General features: G+C 45.8%; 1 protein-coding gene across 1 annotated transcript in view; it reads left to right on the forward strand.

Moving 5' to 3' along the window:
* VWF (von Willebrand factor) overlaps nucleotides 1–21,089 on the forward strand; it is a 273,421-nt gene that overhangs the window by 220,159 nt on the left and 32,173 nt on the right. Inside the window, exons 44-46 of the mRNA XM_084811394.1 lie at nucleotides 13,392–13,505; nucleotides 16,340–16,523; nucleotides 20,296–20,336. Of these exons, the coding sequence (XP_084667520.1) occupies nucleotides 13,392–13,505; nucleotides 16,340–16,523; nucleotides 20,296–20,336 (339 nt within the window). The remainder of the gene's footprint in view (nucleotides 1–13,391; nucleotides 13,506–16,339; nucleotides 16,524–20,295; nucleotides 20,337–21,089) is intronic.

Consider the following 21,089-nt stretch of genomic DNA (forward strand, 5'->3'; position numbering starts at 1 on the left):
ACTTATAAAAATGTAATCACAATCGCAACAATAATTTAAAGCGTGTGACAACTTTAAAACCTTCCCTGTTCAAACAAAAAGGCAGAGCACTTATTTCTGGAGTGGATATGCTTCTTAATTCTTGCTTCCTGGGAGTTGTGAAACTGCATAACTGGAGGGATTATAAATAGCCTTATTCCTGATTTTCGGTTATACACAGTTCAGTCAGGCCCAATTGGCTAATCACATGTAAATTGATCATGAAACGTTTTTTCAGCCCTTTGGGCCGCTGTGTTACATAGGAGAGCCAAAATGTTCACCTCACTTGTACTGGGACATGATATATTATTAGCATAATGGCGGTTGACCAAATCTGAGTTTAATTGCTACTATTTTAGACTGACATTTTTCTTTGAAGTGGTAAAGTTTGTCTTTCACCAGATGTTCGACATGCGTGTAAAAGGGCTTACCATTAGATGCAATAAAGATCAAAGGGAAATTTATCCTGGGATTTGAGTGGAATGAGCAAATTCAATTCTTAAATAAAAAATTTAAAAGGCATTGAAGGGACTAAAGGGTGCATTAGCATATGAAACAGTAAGAGTCACACGGTATTTTGAAGATTTAATATTTATATATCATATTTCAAGTGCTCAAAGCACTTCATCTACATTTTCTCACTAATCATTACAATAACTGTGCAAGATACTCCAGTATTGTTTTACCCATGTTACATTGGGGGAATTGAGACCGAAAGAACAGTGGCTTGCTGAAAGACACCTATTGCATTTGGGGTTGATGTGAGATATGATCCAAGGACTTCCTGGTTTAGAGTTCAGTCTCAGGCAGCTCAATCCTATGCATGCCTAAATGGAAGTAACATGGGACTTACTCCCATTTGCTTGAATGCATGAGGGTTACCTCTGTGTAGGGGGATGTGGCTGAGCATGTTGCCCCTGCCTGCCCCCCCCTCGCCCGGCACACCAGCGCTTACCCCCTTAGTCTCCGCTCTTGCTCCTGTCGTCCTGCTTTATCCGGATTCTCGATCATGTTTCGACTCATGCTCAAGAAACACAAGTAGAACAGCCGTGTAGACCTGGCTGCTCAACACAGCAAGATCAGGGACTGAGAGGCTGGGATGTGCAAATCAGCAAGTTCTCCGAATTTCATCTTGAAGCTTGCTCCAGCTAGAGTTCATACCAGATTGCGAGCTTTGTTTTGTTTTGTTTTCATGAAAACCTCTGTGTATTTTCACGCGTGTGTTTCCAACTCTACGTATCATTGTGTGCATGCTTCCGAACGCATTTGGCGGGTCCACAAATCACACTGCAAGCTCGGAAATGTACAGACTTCGACCCTAGATTGCGTCTGAGTCTGTGTTCGATCCAGAAGGTAAATCCTGATCAAAACCAAACCGAAATGAGTCTCTCATACATCCCTACTGGGAGGGTGGGAGCTGGTGTGCAAGGAGACTGAGGGACAAGGCACTGTGCATGGCCCACACATGTTCCCTCATGCATTCAGGCAAATGCCCAAACAGGGCTTCTGGTCAATGCGTATAGGATCATGGCCTTCACTATCTTATCACAGCTAATGAGAACTCATTGCCATATAAAAGGCCAAAAAGTAGAATGATAAAAATGCTGTAAAAACAACTCCAACGAACAGTGGCAAATTGGACGCATTCAAAAAATCAATAAATGAGATATTGTGGGCCTCCGTGAGGTTACAGTCCCGTAACGCGAGTTCTGCGAACAAAGGTCTCCTCCCGATGCACTAGCAGTTGTGACTTCGCAGGCAAAAAAAGCCTTACTCAAGGGACTTGGAAGGAGTAAGTGTAGGGAAGCCCCCCTTCTGGCTGTTCAGTTGTATCTTTAATTCAATTTTACTTTTTGGCAATGCAAGTTGAAAGAATTCATGTAACAGAATATGAGCAAATCTCCCCGCAGCTGCTGCTTATTATTACTCCCAAGTCACCTGCTCAAGTACAGAAAAACACAGAAACTTGCATACACTGTTATGTCCTGGGACAAGTATTATTGTTTTTCTCCCTCAAGTCCTGTAGATAGCGATCTTTGTGTCGTCCGTATGGCCAGCTTTAGGAATTTATATCACACAAGCCTCTTCTGTTTTAAATCTCTCAGTCTTGAAAATATAATAAGATTGGGTAAATAGTATAAGGGAAGCAGATATTCTGATCATGAAAATATCCATGTTTGCAGAAAGCTAATTGCAAACTTGATTATGACAAAAGGACAAAACACTGTCGCTTCCTGTACATCAGATTTAATCTCTTAAAGCTATTTTGTTAATTAATTTAAGTGCCCTAGTGCCAGAGTTAGAATTATTTAGATAACGGTTGTAGTTGTTAAATACACAACAAAGTAATAAAATGATTGCGACATACTCATTAGAAAACGTAATACTTTCTAGCAAAAAGCAACAGGCAGCATCCTACAGTGACGTCCTGCAAACTCAAATGGCACTAACGGAGCGCCGCTTAATCTTTCCGTTGTGCAGGCGATTGCCCATTCCGCTTGTGCAACTGATTGTGCAAGCAGTTGCGTAACCTGTTGCACAAGAGTTAGGTAAACCTGCTTGCACAACCATGCTTGTGCAAATGTAACTTTGGTTGGATTCTTCTCTTGTGCATAGTTCAGAACCTAGTTTAGAACCTTCTGCCAACGCAATGCCATTTGCGCTAACAGAATGAGACATTGCTCAGTGTTTCTGATTTTTTGTTAAAGGATTTTTTTTTAAAGTAACAGAAAGCACAGAAGTCACAGCATTAAAAAAAAATAAGCGCAAAGTTACCACTCAGTGCTACATATTACATTACTTCCTCAGATCAACGAGGCAAATAGGACCCTACCTATCCCTGGAGGCCTTTCTACAAAGCGCAGCCTCCAACCCCCCATTTCTATGCTGTGTGTGTTATAATTAGCGCTACCTTTGAACGAATTTGTTGGAACCTCAGCCTTTCTGTGCATCCTTCCCTGGCCAACTACAGGACTGTGGCTGGGTCCCCTTTTGCGCCATGTTGCGTTTCCTCCTTATTTCTAAAGCCTGTTGGCTACCTCTTCTGGAAGAGGCCATCAACATGAAGTTCCACAGCTACTAAGTATCTGTGATCAGGTTGGGCAGGCCTAGTCGACAGGAAACAACAGGCAAGATCACAAATGTCTACAAAAGTGAATGAGTGTGTGCTTACACCTTTGGATAGACCCCTCCTCCCCTATCTCTGTGTCACAGGGAACTGGCCCAATCACACAGCCTTGCCTTAAAATAAAGCCTCGTCTTGTCCCCTTCTTTCTCCCCACTTTCTATGCTCACCCTAACCTTCTTTTTCCTTCCCAAGAGTGTTAGGGACCCTAGTTTACCTAATCCCCACCACCTCAACCTTTCACCTCAACAAATCCTACTGCAAACAGACAGCATGTATCCATGGCCTGGTTTACGCACCAGAACCAGCCTCTGCAAGAATTCAGCTAGTTCCCCCACAATCCAAGTTCTCATTGTAGGTTTGAATAGATAGATAGATAGATAGATAGATAGATAGATAGGAACTTGATTACAGTCAAAGACCAGCCCCCAAAAGGGAACTTCATTAAAATTATCTGCCATATATCCCCAATCAAATTAATAGACACTTCAACACAGTGTAGTACTAATGTAATGCATATAAGCCATATTGGGTGAATGGCATTACTCTCCAAACTTTGTCTTTCATCCAACTAGGTAAGTCCAAGCTCCCTCAGCATCCTTCTTCGAACACCTATCGTGGCCGCAAAAAATTTGGTGACACTATATGTAAATATCGAATTAGTGTCAGATATCTATATATTGTTGTCCCGTATGACCCGGAAAGCGATTCATCAGTGAGGAGATGAGTGCGACATAAATATCTCTATAAAATATACACCACAACAAAACGTGCGATGCAGTTTCTATCTGTTCCATGCCACAGGGGCAAAGGCGGTCTGACCAGGGGATGTTTTTGTACCATCCCTCCAAAACTGCCGAGGGGAGTCCATTTAGACGGGCCAAAGTAAATGCTCTTCTATGTTTATGTAGTTCCAGTTGTTCAAGATAGGGTGCAGCTATTACGACATGTCTGTAGTCCTCCCTAAGATAGAATTCTGGGGCACTATTGTGGTCACTTTGTCTCTCAGTATCTGCAACGCACTGCTTGATAGTCTCCATTGCCTGTTCAAAACCCATATTTAATAAAGTCCACAAGGGAAGACCTCAGAAAGCTATTTTCTGTTCAATTGACTGAATCCAACTGGATTTAAAATCATCTTGCAAAATTAGTGGGGCAAGGCCAGTAGGAAAATATGACAGTCTAAGCTGGTACACAAGAATAGCCACCCAAACCCTAGCTTCAATTTTGATCTGGCCAGTCTCTAATCTTATCTTTGCATTGGAGACATCCCTAGGAACACCCAATATTGCCCTCAAAAATTTTGATTGTACACGTTCTAATATTTGGGTATTTGGGAAAAGCTCCAATTGAGAGCCATACAATAATTGCGCTAGTACTTTTGCTTGGTATAATTGGAGGGCTAAAGGGATAGAGTGGTCGCCTTTCATTCTCATAGATTGTGCTGACAAACTTCTCTGTGCATTTAATGCCACATAATTGCCGTGAGCCTTCCTGGAACCGTTTGCTTGAAGGACTACCCCTAAATATTTGAACTGGGAGACCTGGTCAATCTTGTGCTGGTTTATCATCCATGATCTGATTTTTGGTCTTTTTGCAAAAGTCATAATTTTTGTTTTTTGATAATTGATCATCAGATCTTCTTCCTCACAGTATTCAGTCACCTTCCACAATGCTCTTGTAAGCCCAATTGGAGTCCTTGAGATAATAGCTGCATCATCTGCATATAGTAAAGTAGTTATGTGCCTCCCCGCAATTTGGGGGGGGGGATGAAAATCAGTATGGTTTAGCTGATTGCATTGCATTAATGTAGAAGTTGAACAAAAGTGGGGTGAGAATACAGCCTTGCTTGATCCCTTTTTGTGTTGGAACAGCCTTTGTAAGGTGGCCATGAGCACTATATCTGACCTTAAGGGAGGTGTCCCTATAGAGTCTGAATGAGTAGGAGCAGGTGCCTATCAATGTTAGAGGCCTCTAATTTATTCCATAGTTTGACCCTCAAAATAGAGTTGAAAGCTGCCTTAAGGTCTATAAAGGCTACCTAGAGCGAGGTGACCTTGTTTGAGATGTATTTCTCGATGAGATGCTGTAGCACCAAGCATGGATCTATGGTAGAGTGGCCCACCCTGAAGCCTGCTTGCTCCCCTGCCAATATCATATCCTGTTCCAGCCAGTCTTTAAGCTTCCTCTATAAGTGCCTGGCGTATAATTTACCAATAATACTTAATAAACTGATGGGCCTGTAATTTGCGGGGTTGTCTCTCTTTCCGTTCTTGAATATAGGAACAATAATGGCAGAGCCCCAATCTTCTGGTATCTGCCCAGTCATGTCAATGTAGGAGAATAGCGACGCTAGAGCCGGGGCCCACCATTCTAAGTTGTTTTTGACCACCGAAGGATCAGATCTTCGCCCGGTGCTTTGCCCATTTTCATCTGGGCAGCTAGATCATAAATTTCTGAAGCCAAGACCAGGGGCCAAGGCAGAGCATCTTCAAGCACAATATTCCAGGCCACGTGAGCAGTGTCAGAATCCTTATATAATTGATGGAAATGCTTCTCCCAAGTCTTTGGATGAATATAACAGTCTGGCAATGTTGGTCCACAAATTGGCGAGATCTTTATCAACCGCCAGAACATGGTCGGATCCTTAGATTTGTCTGCTTGAATCAGTTTCACAGTGTTCTCCTTCCAAGCCTTTTTTTTCTTTTGTATCAGTAGCTGTTTGTAAGATTTTTTGGTTCAGGAAGATCTTGAGCTGCCTTCAGATCAGAACTCAATTTATACTTTTGATAGGCCTTCTGTAATGCTTTTTTTGCTTGAACACATTCCCTATCGAACCAGGGCTTCAAGGGTGGGTGGTGCCGTTGTTGAGGCACCCTTGCTCTCCGAGTGAAGGCTTGTTTCAATTCTCGAGCTAACTCTTGATATAATTCCACTGGGCTCATTGTTTGGGTGTTAAGTATTAAAGATGTCCTAATGTTTTGCATGTTGTCTGATGCAAGTACGGCCCATAATTTCTTGTCCATCCTTGGGGTCCATTTGGCACGACAGTAAGATACCTCCTCAGGGAGTATCATAGGCATATAGCGATTGGCACTTCATAGATAGGGTTGCGGAGCTTTCCAAGTCAATAAGCCCAGGTGATGATCACTGTGAAGTTTTGGGATGACCTCCATGTCCTTCAAAAAGGGAATCAAGTTTGTGGATACAATGAGATAGTCTATTTGACTCATTCTGGCTCCTGCCAGATAGGTAAATTCCGCCGGATGGTCTTTCCCAAATGCACCATTAAGACTGTGCAGGTTGAACCTTGTAGTCAATTGATGTAATAAGAGCCCAGAATAGTTAGATTTTATATCTTTAGATTGTCAAATAAATGGAAGGCCATTTATACTAGGTGTAGGGGGGTAAGCTTTTTGCTGGGAATATAGGGCATGATCACTTGGGCCCATCCTGGCGTTAAAGTCCCCTCCCAAAACCACATATGTATTGGGATAGGATTGGAGCAGATTTGCTACGTATGTTTCAAATTCTGCCCAAATTTCCCCAGTCTGTAATTTCTTCTTTTGAGGGGGAAGATAAACATTTATTATCAACAGATCCCATCGAGCAAAATGAGCAAGAACAGCCATTGCATGTTATTTATAGGATGGCAGCATCCTTGTGCTTACGCACAAAGACGTAGCAATTAAGATTCCTAAACCTCCTTTACATCTTCCGTGTCCCTCCCCAGGGACTGCTCCAATAAAATATGATTGAAAACTATTAAACAGCAAATTCCCCTGGACCCATGTTTCTTGCAGCAGTATAATATCCTTGGAAGAAATATAGCCTTTTTATTCAGGGTCCTGCAGGATTCAAGCCCAGCCATTTATGTTCCATGTTGTAAGGCCAATTTTATTTATATGCTGGTTGTTTGCATGTCATTGGGACTCAGGAGTGGTACTTTCCAACTCCTGGGCACCCTTTTTGAACAGTTTGATTGTTTTACATGATTATATTTGAATTGCAACTGCACTTTCTCCAATGAAATAAGTGTACATTTTAAATTCTTTGTGCTTAAAAACAACTCCCCATTGGTTGAAAAAGTTTGTGCTTGTGGATTGTTTTGAGTTCTCTTCTTTGCCAAAGCCACACTAATGCCAGCTTGTGTGGATTAAATTTCAGTTTGTTTACCCACATCCACTTCTGTATTATTGTTGTTGTTGTTGTTATATTGATGCAAAGTAACCGTAAACATCAAACACAAACCTCTTCACACAAGGATTTCTGACATTTTTCTCTAAATATCCTAAAACTGGGCAGTAAATTTCAGCATTCACCATGCTTTTGATATTTATTGGAATTTACCGTATGTGAATGTGGGTATATCAGTAAATATCTTGGAAGGAATTGAAGCTTATGGTGATTTGAGACATTACTTTTTATCACCATGGAAACTGAGAACAATTTTTTAATGATATCTGTTATTGTCTGAAAGATTATATGCATATCAGTCTTGCATTGGTCTTCACTCCCAAAGAGCTTTTTATGATCTGGCCAGGAACTAGTTTTAATGGGGAACGTCTTCAAAATGAGCAATGGAAGAGTAGGCCAAGGCTCTGCTATTCCTGAAAAATGCATTGCCCCCAAATTCTTTGGCTACAGCCCCTGCGCCCTCCTTCCTTCTGGGTTGGCAACTGGAGGGCTGGATGGTGCCCCTGATGAGATGGGATCTGTGTCAGGGCCTGGCAGTTGCTGATCTCTGCCTAGATGATGATGACAAGATTAGGTCAATATGATACACATCTAACTGTTCACGTGTGGCATCTTAACCTGCATCTTAAGCAGTTTTTTCCTAAAACTTCTGAATTGCTGTCATTGGCAGAGTGCATGTTTTGCAGTGGGGGGTTTAATTCCCCGTGCTTCCAATTAAGACGCTGCAGAGCTAGATTTCATTTATGTATTTATTTACTTACAATATGCATACACTGCCCAGTAACCTAAGTTATCTGAGTGGTTTACAGTAAAAATGTATTTGTTGTTGTTGTTCAGTCGTTCAGTCGTGTCCAACTCTTCGTGACCCCATGGACCATAGCACGCCAGGCCTTCCTGTCCTGCGCTCTCTCCCGGAGTGTGTTCAAGTCCATATTCATTGCATCGGTGATGCTATCTAGCCATCTCATCCTCTGCCGTCCCCTTCTCCTTTTGCATCTTCAGTCTTTCCCAGCATCAGGGTCTTTTCCAGAGAGTTTTCTCTTCGCATTAGGTGGCCAAAATATTTGAGCTTCAGCTTCAGTATCTGTCCTTCCAATGAGCACTCAGGGTTGATTTCCTTTAGGATGGACTGATTGGACCTCCTTGCAGTCCAGGGGACTCGTAAGAGTCTTCTCCAGCACCACAGTTCGAAAGCATCAATTCTTCGGCGCTCAGCCTTCCTTATAGTCCAGCTCTCACAGCCATACATTACTACTGGGAAAAATGTATTATTTTATTATAAAATAATAAAATATAAACCTGAAGTCTAATAGAGAATAAAACCAGCAACAGCATAACACTAAAATAAAACAAAAAAAATAAGAGAAAACATTTTAAAATGGGGAAGTCTGGGAAAATGAAAAGTTCTTCATCTGATGCCCCAAAGACCACAATGTGGTGCCAGGCGAGCCTCTTCGTGCAGGGTATTCCATCGCCAGGGGCACCACCACTGGAAAGGGCCCCTCCCCTGACTTCTCCCCACAAGTGCCAACGGGCGTGGGTTAGCCGCAGGCTCCCTGTTGATAGGCAGAACCTTCAAAATGGCCAAAGAGTGCAAAGCCCCTGCCTCCTTGACGACTCCTCCTGCCAGATCACCCCAGTCCCTCTTTTCCGCCTGTTGAGAGCCGGCGTGTTTTCAGTTCAGCTGAGGGAGAAGTTTCTCTTTCCCAGGATGGAGCAAGACAATTACCTCCCCCCCGCCCGCCCTGTGCCCTCATTAAGGAGGAACCCGGTGCTGGGGAGGGAAGGCTGGATAGAGGCCTTCTCACTGGTTCTCCTCCAGAGCCCCGTCTACCTTTCAAGCCCTCCCTCACCCCCTAGGCTGAGGTGGGCCTGGTGCTTGTGGCTCAGTGGAGATCGGCCTCCCTGCAGGGGGGCAACCCTTTGGCCTCCCACCCCTTCTCCAAACGGCCTCCTTTCTTGGCCCCGCAAGTCCTCCCCCCATGCTCCCTTTTGAGGGGACCCTGTGCTAGGGAGAAACCTCCTTGCCTCAATGACAGCCGTGGGGCAGGGGAAGAGGGTAGTGTCAGGGGGGACACTGAGCCCATAGAACCTCAGAGCAGTGCTGATTCTGAGGAGAAACAGCCATCTGTGGGAGAGGAGCGCGCTCATCCCTACCAGGCCCTGCAGCTGGCAGAGATTCCTCCTGCCAGCATTCCAGACATAGATAGTGCTCCTGGGAGTGAAGGAGCATGGGAGGAGGGCTGGCTGGATGCTCGACGCAGACGCAAAGAGCGACGAGCTATGGAGGGTGCAGAAAGGAGGCATAGCACCTGTTTGGCGTGCAAGCAACGGTCGCATCCAGAGGACCCAAGGGAAAAGGGGAGGGACTCTTCCTAGCCCATAAGTTCAGGGTCTTCCCGTGATTCTCCTTCAAAAGGGGACCAACTGTTTCCAACCCGGGGCATAGGTTACTCTGCTGTTCATAGCTTAGTCGCTGGTGACAGAGTTATTAAGTTGTAAAAGGAATAAGGCTTTGAAAAGAATCCTTTGTCTGTGTCTGGAGTTGGCTACTGGAGTAGACTGAAAGAGGCCGGCTAGGGCCTTCTGACAGGTAGGAGCCCTCCCCCCTTCTCTCTCTGGCTGGTGTTTCTCTCCACCACAGGGATGGCATTTCAGGCAGTCCCTCAGCTGAAAATCCTTGCTGCAGTGCTTCAGACAGCGCTGGATGGCTTTTCCATCTGGCGCTGCTTTCTCCCAGTGCCTGGCTTTTTCTCATGGGGTGACTTCATTGGGACTCCTCCTCCTCACGCACAGGCAGCCGTTTCTCCCTGGCCTGTCTCTGCCTCAGTGAGGTGGAGATTGCTGGTGCTGGTAGGAAGGGGTGGGGGAACCCTTACCGCTCAGCAGGGCAGCCCACTGATTCCCCCCCGCACTGCAGGGCACCAAGCACTTTTTGCATGTTCCTTTTCTTAAACAGCGACTAGTGGGAGGAGAGAGACCTCCCAACACACTCCAGGGTGAGTTTACCCAAGCCTGGAACTACTTCTCCACAATCAAGTCTTGTGAGAGCCCGCCTTGTCTATTGGGCCCATGCCCCCTTTCTTCTCCCTCCCCCAATTTTTATATATATATGAGGAAGATTGAAAGGAGGGAGTGTGTGTGTGTGTGTGTGTGTGTAAGGAGTTTATATATATTTCAGATTGGGGCTTAAGAGTTCTTCACTGTGGAAGCTCCCCCTCGCAAGAGGAGCCCCCCCCACTTGCTGGGGTTTCCCTGTTTTCTTAGGAGGCACACCACCATTGGCCCACTGCACCAGGGATCAGGGCCTCTCAGCTATAGAGCCAGGCACTGACTCACACTTTTGTTCCTCTCTCTCCAAACCTCTCAGAAGTTGAACAGGCTCAACTCAGAGAGGAGACGGAGAGGCAGGACATGTGGGCGTGGCTGCTGTCCCAATTCTGGGCATTCTGATCACAGAGTGCAGCTCAGCCGCCTGCTCCCCAGGAACCTAGTATCGACCAGGTGGGTGAAATGGCCGCCCCAAAGAAGGGCAATTGGCCCTCTAAATCCAAACATCTTGAGGTTCCAGCTAAACTACCAAGAATGGAAGCCCAAGAGGACAACTCCTTTTCGGCTGAGGAAGGAGAACTCCCTTGCTCAGAAACAGAAATGTCCCCTGAATCCCAGCACCTTCTCTTTGCATGGGCCTTTCTTCCGTGTATGATTGCCAAGGTGTCATGGGAGATGGGTCTAGCTCAAGAGGGCACACCAGAGGAGGATGGGGCACCCACCACTAACAAATCCTGCTTTTCAGCCCCCAGTACCTCTTCTGCCTTCATTCTTTCCTAACCCACAACTTCTGGCCAATAAAGCTTGGCATTCCCTACACCTACGTAGGGTAAGTCTACATTAACAGGACCAGACCCTTTAGAATAGACCAGGCTCTGTTTGTTTTTTGGGGGTGCAATAAGACAGGTAGACGAGCCTCAGCATCCACTATCTCCCAATGGATCAAGGCCTGCAAAGCAGAAGCTCAGGAGTCCTTGCAACTCTCTCCGCCCACACGTGTGGTGGCTCACTCTAGCAGAGGGGCGGCCACTGCCCTTCATGGGCCCTTCAGTCTCAGGCATCCTGGGAGGAGGTGTGTAGAGCAGCCACCTGGGCTTCGTTTCCCACTGCAGTATCCAGGAGTGGGCTGGTGCAGAGGTGGCCTTTGGCTGAACCGTTCTCCAGGCTGTTATCTCTAGGTCTTGCGGCCATTGCTGTACCTGCCTGGATTGGGTTATCTCTTTCCCACCCGTATTTGCTGTAGCTTTGGCATGCCCCATACCTATTGGAGCTTGCAGGGAGAAGTCAGGGGAAAACACAGCTGTTATACCATGAGCTGATTGAGTAGCTTCGATCCTGCCCATCTGTTACTATAGGGTGGCTGGTAGGGATTGTGAATACTGTTCCACTTCGGTGGATATGTTCCATTTCATGCATGTCTTATGCTCTGTTTTTAGTCTTGATCGTCACCTTTGCTGCTATCTATGTTTCTTATTCACGGTTAAGGTCTGTAGTAGTCTCTGTCTCCTGGTGGGTCTGGTTCCCTCGACTGTGCACAGGGAGCAGGGAATCGGGCTCTGATTTGGGTTGTTCTTTTGTCTCCCGTTGGAGTGGTTTCTTCTTGATCTGGCAGGAGGAGGAGTCAAGGGGGGGACTTGGTTCTTTTTGAAAATTTTGAAAGTTAGGGCTATCAACAGGGAGCCTGCGGCTCACCCATACCTATTGGAGCTTGTAGGGGGAAGTCAGGGGCCCCATCTAGATGGGGCTTTTACTCTGGTTCTACTCCACCCCCAAATCAACAGTGTCAGATGGCGCACGCTGCTCTCCGTAGCTCGCCCAGCATTTCTTGCCTTAAATCTGTTTTTTTCCAAAACTCATTCTGTGTCAGTTTTTCCTGTCACAGCGGCTTCAGTGCTGTTCGGGAGTCCGTGTGGCCTCAGCTGGCTTCAGCGCGGGCTGGTGGGAGCGGTGCCGATTGGTGGAAGGGAACGGAGCATGGGGCGGGGGCATGGGGAGAGCAGAGGGGTAAACATGTCTACCCCGAAGTAACTCATCGCCTTCAGCTCCACTTTGCCAGCCCTGCTGTTTTGAAGCTGTGCTCGAAGGAGCTCAGCTGAGAAGCGGTGGACGCCTGTTGATTCAAAGCTGCATATCTAAGAAAGGGGGGATGCCAGGGCGGACGATTTTCATGAACGTGTACTCAGAAGCACTTCATGGAGCCTGTGGGGGGGCGGGGGGGCTGTGGATTGGGCAGTCAATATGCATCAAAGACAGCGCGCCCGTCGCTCTCCCTCCTCGCCAGCTCCGCGCTCTCTGCTGTCTGCTCTCAGTGGCTCTTGCACTCCTGCGCATTCTGCTCTGTGCCTGGGCGGCGGCAGCTGCCTGCTTGCCTCACAAGTGCATATGTGCAGCTGGGGGGGGGGGTCACGAATGCCTACTCGTGAGCAAGTCCTCCGCTGCACTTCGTTGAACACGCGGGGGAGGGGGAGCGAGCCTTCGCTCATCGGCTGCCCCGCACCTGCGCAACGGCCGGCAGTCATTTCTCCTTGCGGCGGACTCGCCCCCGCCTGAGGCGCTCCAGTGCACCGCAGACGCGGGGGAATACAGCACTGCGTGCACCGTGGAAAGAACGAATTCGCCTCTGTGAAGGTGCAGATTTTGCCCAGATCGCTTCACAAAGCGTTTCCGTTTAGACTGGCCCAGGGAAAAACAGCTCACAGTGAGTTTACAGCTGTGTTTTCTAATAAAGAAAACAGGAGGAATTTTCAGGAATACTAATTATGTGCCAGATGCCAAGAAACAGAACTGCAGAAGGGTAGCCATCGGGTGTTTATGCCATTTGCTCCAGATACTTTATTATTGTCTCTTGCAGAATGCTTCTTTGCTGTGTTGCAAGGCCATTATTCCTTGCAGCCAGTGCATGGGTAATTAATTTCTAACTTTTACCCTTAAAAAAAAAAATCTCTATCATCAGTGGGAAGTTGTACAATCTCATGTGTTTTCCATTCCCCCTCCCCCTTAGGGACATCAATACATTAACAAAGAAGGGTCATGCTGTGGGAAATGTCTCAAGACTATGTGTGAGGAGACATCACCTTGGTCTCGGGGAGATGGAGATGCTGTCCGCTGGCATGAAGTAAGTCACAGTTTCGAAGGACTGACAAGTGTCTACTTTTCCTTCCTGTATGGGAGGCATAGATACAGCATTGCTGTTGTTTTGTCTTTTTGAAGATTGGGTGGGAAAAGAAACATCAAAGCATTAACTACATATATCAGTTCGGTACCAACGTCGGCACCAGTGATTTCCTCATTTACCTGGAGGGAGAACTGCGCGAGAACGAAACAGGCCCCTGCTGAATTTCCTTCCCCAAGCAATAACGGTGGCTCTTCCATCTGTCCCTTTTACTTTCCCTTTTACCAAAAAACTGCAACACAGTAAGACTATTTCAGAATGGGGTTGCTGATTTTAAATGTTTTAGTTGTATTTTTGTTGCTGGCTTTTATATGTTGTCTGGCTTATTTCATGCTGAATTGCAGTTGTTGCATTCCAAATTATACGTCGTATTGGATATTCCAGTTAAGAGTTTCAGAAATAAACAACGTGTTTCGCTCCAGTAATGATACCTTCTTCTGCGTTGCAGCTTCCTGCAAAGCGAGTATGTTTTCATCTAGAAAGGATCCTCACAAATTGTGGGCATGGCATGAGATGAGCCATCCAGCAGGTGGCTGGAATAGGTGGCTCTCAAGACCGCCCTCAGCGACTATATGATGCCGTACTGGGTTCAATGCAATGGAGTCAGTTGTATATTTAACTCTCTCACTGAAAACAATAGGGCTTTAAAATATTAACTCTGGCTGGACCATGCCCATAACTATTGCATTTGTCTGCAGTTTAGCATTTGATTAACTGCCCTATTCTCCATTTTATTTATATAAAATTTGCTTTCTACCTTCCAGCTTTAGTAACCTCAAGAATCAATAAAAGCAATCTAAAATATTACAATACATAATTAAGCACAAATGGACAGCCAACGCTCTCTGGGTGGTTCACAAAAATCAGAACTAAATCAAAAATCAAAACCATAAAATACAACATGATGAAACAATACAACCAGTCAAACAACATGGGGAACAAGACGGAATCCTGCAGGGAACAAGACGGAATCCTGCAGGGCTCCATAGTTCAAACACTGCGGTACAGAGCGTTCCAGTACAGAGCTACGCTGGCCGCCATTTGCGTCCCTGCCTTTTGCCGTGATAGGCTACGTAGATACTTAGGTAGCCTATCACGGCTTGGCAGGGATGCAAATGGTGGCTGGCATAACAGCCGCCTTTAGCAGCCACAGCCCAGCAGGCGGCAGCAGCCGGAAGACGACCCGGAGCCGCCGTTGGAGCCAGGTAGGCTCCGCCCCAGGGGGATTCCCTGGGGTGGTGGGGTGGTGGTGGGGATTGCTCCATTCCACCATGGACTCCGGGGGGCTGGATTCTAAAGAATCTGGCCTCACTGGGGTCTGTGGCAGAATTCTCCAACATCCCATTCACACAAAGCTGCAGGCGAGGAGCGACTCCTGCCTCTGCCACCTGCTGAGCCTTCACCGTCTCCTTCCTTGCAAGGGAGGGGACCACGAAGGCTTGGCAGGCGGCGGAGGCAGGAGTTGCCCGCCAACCCTTCGTTCTCCCTTCTTTGCAAAGGGTTTGGTAGGCGGCACAGGATTCCTGCGTCCGCCACCTGTCAAGCTCTGGGAAAACGTAATAGTAGGTAGCAGACTCGTACGTTTGTTAGGCAGCAAGGCAAATGGTATAGTAAAAAAATCCCTAGTCTTGGGATTATCTGCCCACATACAAACACAATTGAGATTCTGCAAAAAGGTGAGGAATATAAACCTCTGACAGACCACAGGAACTCCACTGGGTCATACTGATGTTTCACTGAGAAGCCACCTGGCCATAACTGAGAGAGACCAACAAGACAGCTTTTGGTGATGCAAGCCATGCTGGCACTCTCATCCAGGATGGTAGCTATTTTCTCATGCTCTGACCTAGCATTTAGCCTTAGCAGGACCTGGTGTTGATGGAAGACTGACGTGGCAACCTGGGTTTCCTTGGATGGAAGAGGAACAGATCTAACTCATCTTATCACATTTATATAGCACTTTTTGATTGTTGAGAATACTGACACTAAAGATGACTGAACTCATTAGTTGCCTCTCTTTTATAGGTGAAATTAAAATGAGAACCTTATGATGTGCAAAAATTTGATTTGACGGGTTAATTTGATTTAATTAGATGGAGAAATATCTTGCATGGGGTTTAGTACACTAAACACTAAGCATGTTCACAGGCTTTGCATTTTACTTCTCCAAATTAGGTAATTGAAATTGATTAAAAAAAAAATCCTGCAGTATCAAAATCCTTCCTTAAGGAAGGACAGGATTGCACTGTTTTGTCTTCAGCCCTATTCTGGGCAGCCAATAAATCCAACCACGGCTCTTTTAGGAGACTTACCTGCCATTTACCCACCCATCAGTGTATAAAAATATGAAAAATTACCCCACTTTTAACTATGGCCGGCAAGGTTAACTGAACAATGGATATTGCTGGTAAAGGCTATTATAGATATAACCATAGTCCTTGGAGAAGTCTCATCTGGTTATCAGAGTTTGTTTGTTTTAATTTAGGGAGTTGGGTGTGTGTGTGTTAATATATCTCTTGCCACCCCTGTTGCTTTAAGAGTTCTGGGGCATGGAGATATTAATACTACTCTAGTTGGTGCAGTGGTTTAATGAAGTCATTGCTATCCACTTTCTCGTCTTGATGGAGTGAGCAGAACTCCAGTTTGGAAAGCAGGATAGGACATTGCTCTCCTGCACTGCAGCACTGGTGTGGAGAAAGCTGCCAAGGAGTGTGTTCTTCCTGCACCACTTAAAAACCTTCATTCCACGTAACCCTTTTGCTGTCTTTCATTCATAGGTTGGCTCCGAGTGGCAATCCCCCTCAAACCCATGCATCATCAGAGAATGTGTCCAGGTCAACGAGGAAGTCTTCATTCAGACAAAGAATGTCTCATGCACACAGATGGAGCCTCCGAATTGCCCATTCGGAACAGAGCTGCACTGCGATCGGAAGTCAGGCTGCTGTCCTTCGTGCCTTTGTGGTAATGGCCCCTCAAAAATGGAAGAGATTACATTTCTGTACCAGTTGTTCATTAATTGTGCATTTCTTATGAGACGTTTGTGAAAAATCAGTCTGCTGTCAAATTTAAGTCTGAAGCTTTTGGCATGGGAAGATCATTCAACAGTTTGTCTTCAACATTTTCTTTTTTTGTGACATCAAGGCTATACTGGTGCCACTGTTTATGTTCTTTTCCCTTTTAGCCTTGCTCCCCTTCACAATTTATCTCCTCTGTCAACACTCATGTGCATTTTTTGCCTACCTCTCCTTTTTGGATGTCAAACTGTCTTATGCTGTTCACCACCACAGGTTCTTGTGATGGCCACTTGTTTAGATAACTCTTTTAAAAGAATTAGATGAATGTATAGAGAATAGTTCTGTCATAATTCCCTCTATTTTGAAGTTCACAGGTGAATGTAGATCTTGAATATCACTTGCCCCTATAGCAGGGGTGACATTCCCTAAATGTCACTTGCCCCTATAGCAGGGGTGCACATTTATTTAATTATTTACAATATTTGTACACTGCTCCACATCTAAAACAGATTTTGGAGCGCTGAACATAAAAGGTAAAATAGTAAAATAATAAAAAGATTAAAACATCATATTATAAATGTTCTTTTTAAAAACATAATGCCAATAAAAACCATGGCTTGTCAGTTAAGGAATGCCTCCTGGAACAGTGCTGTTTTCAGGAGGTGCCAGAAACAACACAGTGTTGGTGACTGCCTGAACTCCAGTGGCAGGGAGCTCCAAGGAAAGGGGGCCATGACACTTAAGGCTCTTCTCCTGGTGAACTCCAGTTGGGCCATAGGTCCATGTGGAACCATCAGAAGCATGCCCTCCTATGACTTCAGTGACCAGGCAGATTGGTAGAGGAGAAAGTGCTTTTATGGGTATCCTGGTCCCAAGTTGTTTAGGGCTTTATACACTAGTACCAAAACCTTAAACCTGGCCCAGTAGCAAATAGGGAGCCAGTGCAGTTCTTTCAGCAAAGCAGTTGCATGCTGAAAAGAGGCAGCTCCCGACAACAGCCAAGCTGCTGTGTTCTGCACTAGCTCCAGCTTCCAGAGCAGCCTTAAAGTTATCCCCACGTAGATTGCATCACAGTAAAACAGTTCTGAGGTTACTAGAAACTGGACCACTGTGGCCAAGCTATCCCTGTCCCGAGAGGCTGTAGTTAGCGAACCAGCCAAAGCTGGTAAAAGGCATTCTGAGCTGCCGTGGCCACTTGGGCCTCCAGCAACAGTGATGGATCTAGGACTACCCGCAGACCACGGACCTGATCTCTCAGAGGGAGTGCAACCCCATCCAGCACAGGCTCGGGAACCACTTGCCCACAGGGCTTCTATCTTGCCAGGATTCAGTTTCTGCTTACTGACCCTCATCCAGCCCATTACTGAGTTCAGGCACTGGTCCAGGACTTGCACAGCCTTTCCTGATTCAGATGTCACAGGGAGACAAAGCTGTGTGTCATCAGCGTACTGAGGGCACTGGGCTCCAAATCCAGTAGCTTCATATAGAAGTCAAATAACATTGCGGACAAGATGGTACCCTACGGAGCCCCACAGCATGATTGCCAAGGGGCCGAGGAATGGTTACCCAACGTTACTCTCTGAAATCGGCCCTGCAGGTAGGACCAGAACCACTGTAGCACAGTGCCCCTGATACCCATCCCATGGAGTTGATCCAGGAGGATGCCATGATCAATGGTATCAAAAGCCAATGAGAGTTCAAGCAGAATTAACAGGGTTGCACTCCCCCGTCCTTCTCTCGATAAAGATCGCCCATCAGGGCGAACAAGGCTGATGTTTTAAACAAATAAAATAAATATGTTTCTGGTCAGAATTCAAGGTTTTGGTGATGACATTTAAAGCCTTAAGCGGCTTGGGACCTCAATATTTGAGGGAGCACCTCTCCCTATATATGCCTGCCTGAGAATTGAGATCTGTTGGATGGGCCCTCCCCTGTGTCCCACCAGTATGAGACATACACTATGGTGGGACATGGGAGAGGGCCTTCTCTGCTGTGGCACCCTGGGTGTGGAATGCTCTCCCCTTGGAGTCCCGATTGGCGTGGACATTGGTCTCATTTCGGTGCCAAGTAAAAACCTGGGTTTTTACCAAAGCCTTTGAGGGCTAAATGCATTCCCTAGCACATTGTTTTAACTGTTTTTATTGTTTTAGATTTTAACTGGTTTTAGCTTGTTTAATAGTTTAATATGTTTTAGGTGTTTAAATTATTTATTGTTTTATACTGTTTAAATTGATTTTATCTGTATGCCTCCCTGAGATCTTAATGATATAGGGAAGGGATAGAAAGGTTTTAAATAAATAAGGGCACAGAGGGCAAGCATCGTACCTCCTAACACAAAAAAATAATGGGTTGGAGACCAAGCACCATCCCCCATACCCCCCCCCCAAATGCAGATAGGAGGGTAAACAAGCAGGCAGGAAATACCATGCCTTTGCCTGTGCTCCCCTCTCAGATGGAAAAGACTCCAGCCCACTTGGTCCCTCCTGTACTGCTGGTTTGCATTTAAGGGGAACACTTATCTTACCCTTCCAACACAGCCACCCACCACTCATGCCCACTCCTAGCACAGAATGGGAGTAAGGGCACCAGTTTGTAACCTATTACTTTGGCCAATCAGAGAGCAAGAGGGCATGTCAAAATGGCAAGCTGAGGTATATAGAATTAAAATTATAGAGAAACCAGGTCCACAGACTTAAAAATATGGAGCAACCAGGAAGTTAGCAGACATGCCTTGTATACATAGAAATCACCACGAGGGTGCAATTAAATGATTTGAGGATGCACCTGCACCCTTGGAAACCCTGTTGGGGATCCCAGTCATAGAAGATGTTCTGGGCTCCAACAGTCGCAGGCCCTGTGAGTGCTGGTTCCTAGACCGTCCTCCCAGAAGCAGGCCCTTTAAGTGCTGAATCCTAGAGCATCCTTAGAGTAAAAATGGGACCAAATTGGTCGTAATTTCATCAGTATGGAGGAAGGGCTGCATAAGACCTGTGGATTGTGCATGCCTGACCTGTAGGCCGGCCGGTGCTGAAATGCAAAACATACACTAGTTTTGAAGAGAGTTAGTGGCATGATGAAGCCCCTGTTGCTCATGATGAGCAGCAGCATAGTAATTTTTTCCTGTCCCACTCTTCTCTCTTGTAGGTTTTGTTTTTTTTTAAAAGCATTTTAACTTTGCAGATCTTTCAATGTTTTGTCAACATAAATATAAAACAAGAACTAACAGAGTTCTTGGTCTTGCAGGTTTTTGAAGCACTGCAAACGCCTGCAAAACTTGCTGCACCAGGGGCAATAGTGGGACAGAAAAATGAGTGTGCATACCAAATGCAACAATGGCTTGATAATGCCACCTTGAACTCCTTCACAACTCTTGTCTCTCTCTAGGCTAAATGAAACACCAGTTTAGTTTGAGCAGCCCAGAAGGCAAGGAGAATGGGGAAGTTATAATTAACAGGAGGATATACAAAATCTACAACTTGCCAGGTAAATGTGATGGTGCTTCTAAATGGGAAGCAAGAATTGGAGGAGGAGGAGGGGAGCTTCTGAGGAGAAAAGCAAAATAATTTTGTCAAGTGCAGCAGCCATGATATATAAACTAGGATTAACCTCACCAGAGAGCTTCTGGTATAAAGCCTTCCAGGTTCAGAGCGTGTGATATTTAAAGTCCTCTAGTTGTCTCAAAGGCACGGATACTAATGGACAGGCAATTTCTCTTGCAGAACCTGTAAGTGGCTGTGTTTTCAATGGCACCATCCTTGGGGTAAGCTTGTAGCTAATCAGCTGTTTAAATTATCTTCAGCTTGCAAATTAAGGGATATCATGTTGAAATGTTTTCATACTGTACTCCGTCCACTGTTTTTGAAGAAGAGAAGCCACTTTTGACATGCTCAGTTTTGAACAGTGAATCATAGGCCTAGTTCTTGCTGCAGTGGTAAATCTCTGTCTGAGCTGTATGACTTTGGACTGCAGGTCTCACATTGCTGAATGCGCGCCCATACAAAAACATTTCCTCCACACAGAAAACCAGATGATGGGGAGAAGGCGTGGGGGGACCTAGGAAGCGCCTTATAATGAGTCAGGCCAGGGGTCCCTCTAGCGCGTTGTTCACACTGACTGGCAACGGCACTCCAGGGTTTCAGACAGGAGCCTCTCCCTGATCTCCCTGGAGATGTGTCTTTTTGCACACAAAACATGAGTTCTGCCACTGAGCTACAGTCCCTCCCCTAACATTTCCATGACACACAGTTTTCCATGACCCAGACATAACGAAGGCTTTTTAACATGATCAGTGTCAAGCTTGTAAATGAAATGGAAGCAGACATCTTCTTTTCAAGGTCTAACCATGGTCCTCCATGGGTATATTCCCACCCCCACCGTTTCCTCCCATCAATTTGCTAATCAGGTCCTGCATGACAATATTCTGGTCCTCAACTGATGCTTTAGAACAGGAGTGGGGAAACTCAGGCCCGAGGGCCAAGTCTGCCCTCTTGGGGTTCCCCAAATGGCCATGCCC

Source organism: Heloderma suspectum, chromosome 7 (genome assembly GCF_057233095.1).
Source record: "Heloderma suspectum isolate Gila_16-S chromosome 7, 16-S_ref, whole genome shotgun sequence".
NCBI lineage: Eukaryota > Metazoa > Chordata > Lepidosauria > Squamata > Helodermatidae > Heloderma > Heloderma suspectum.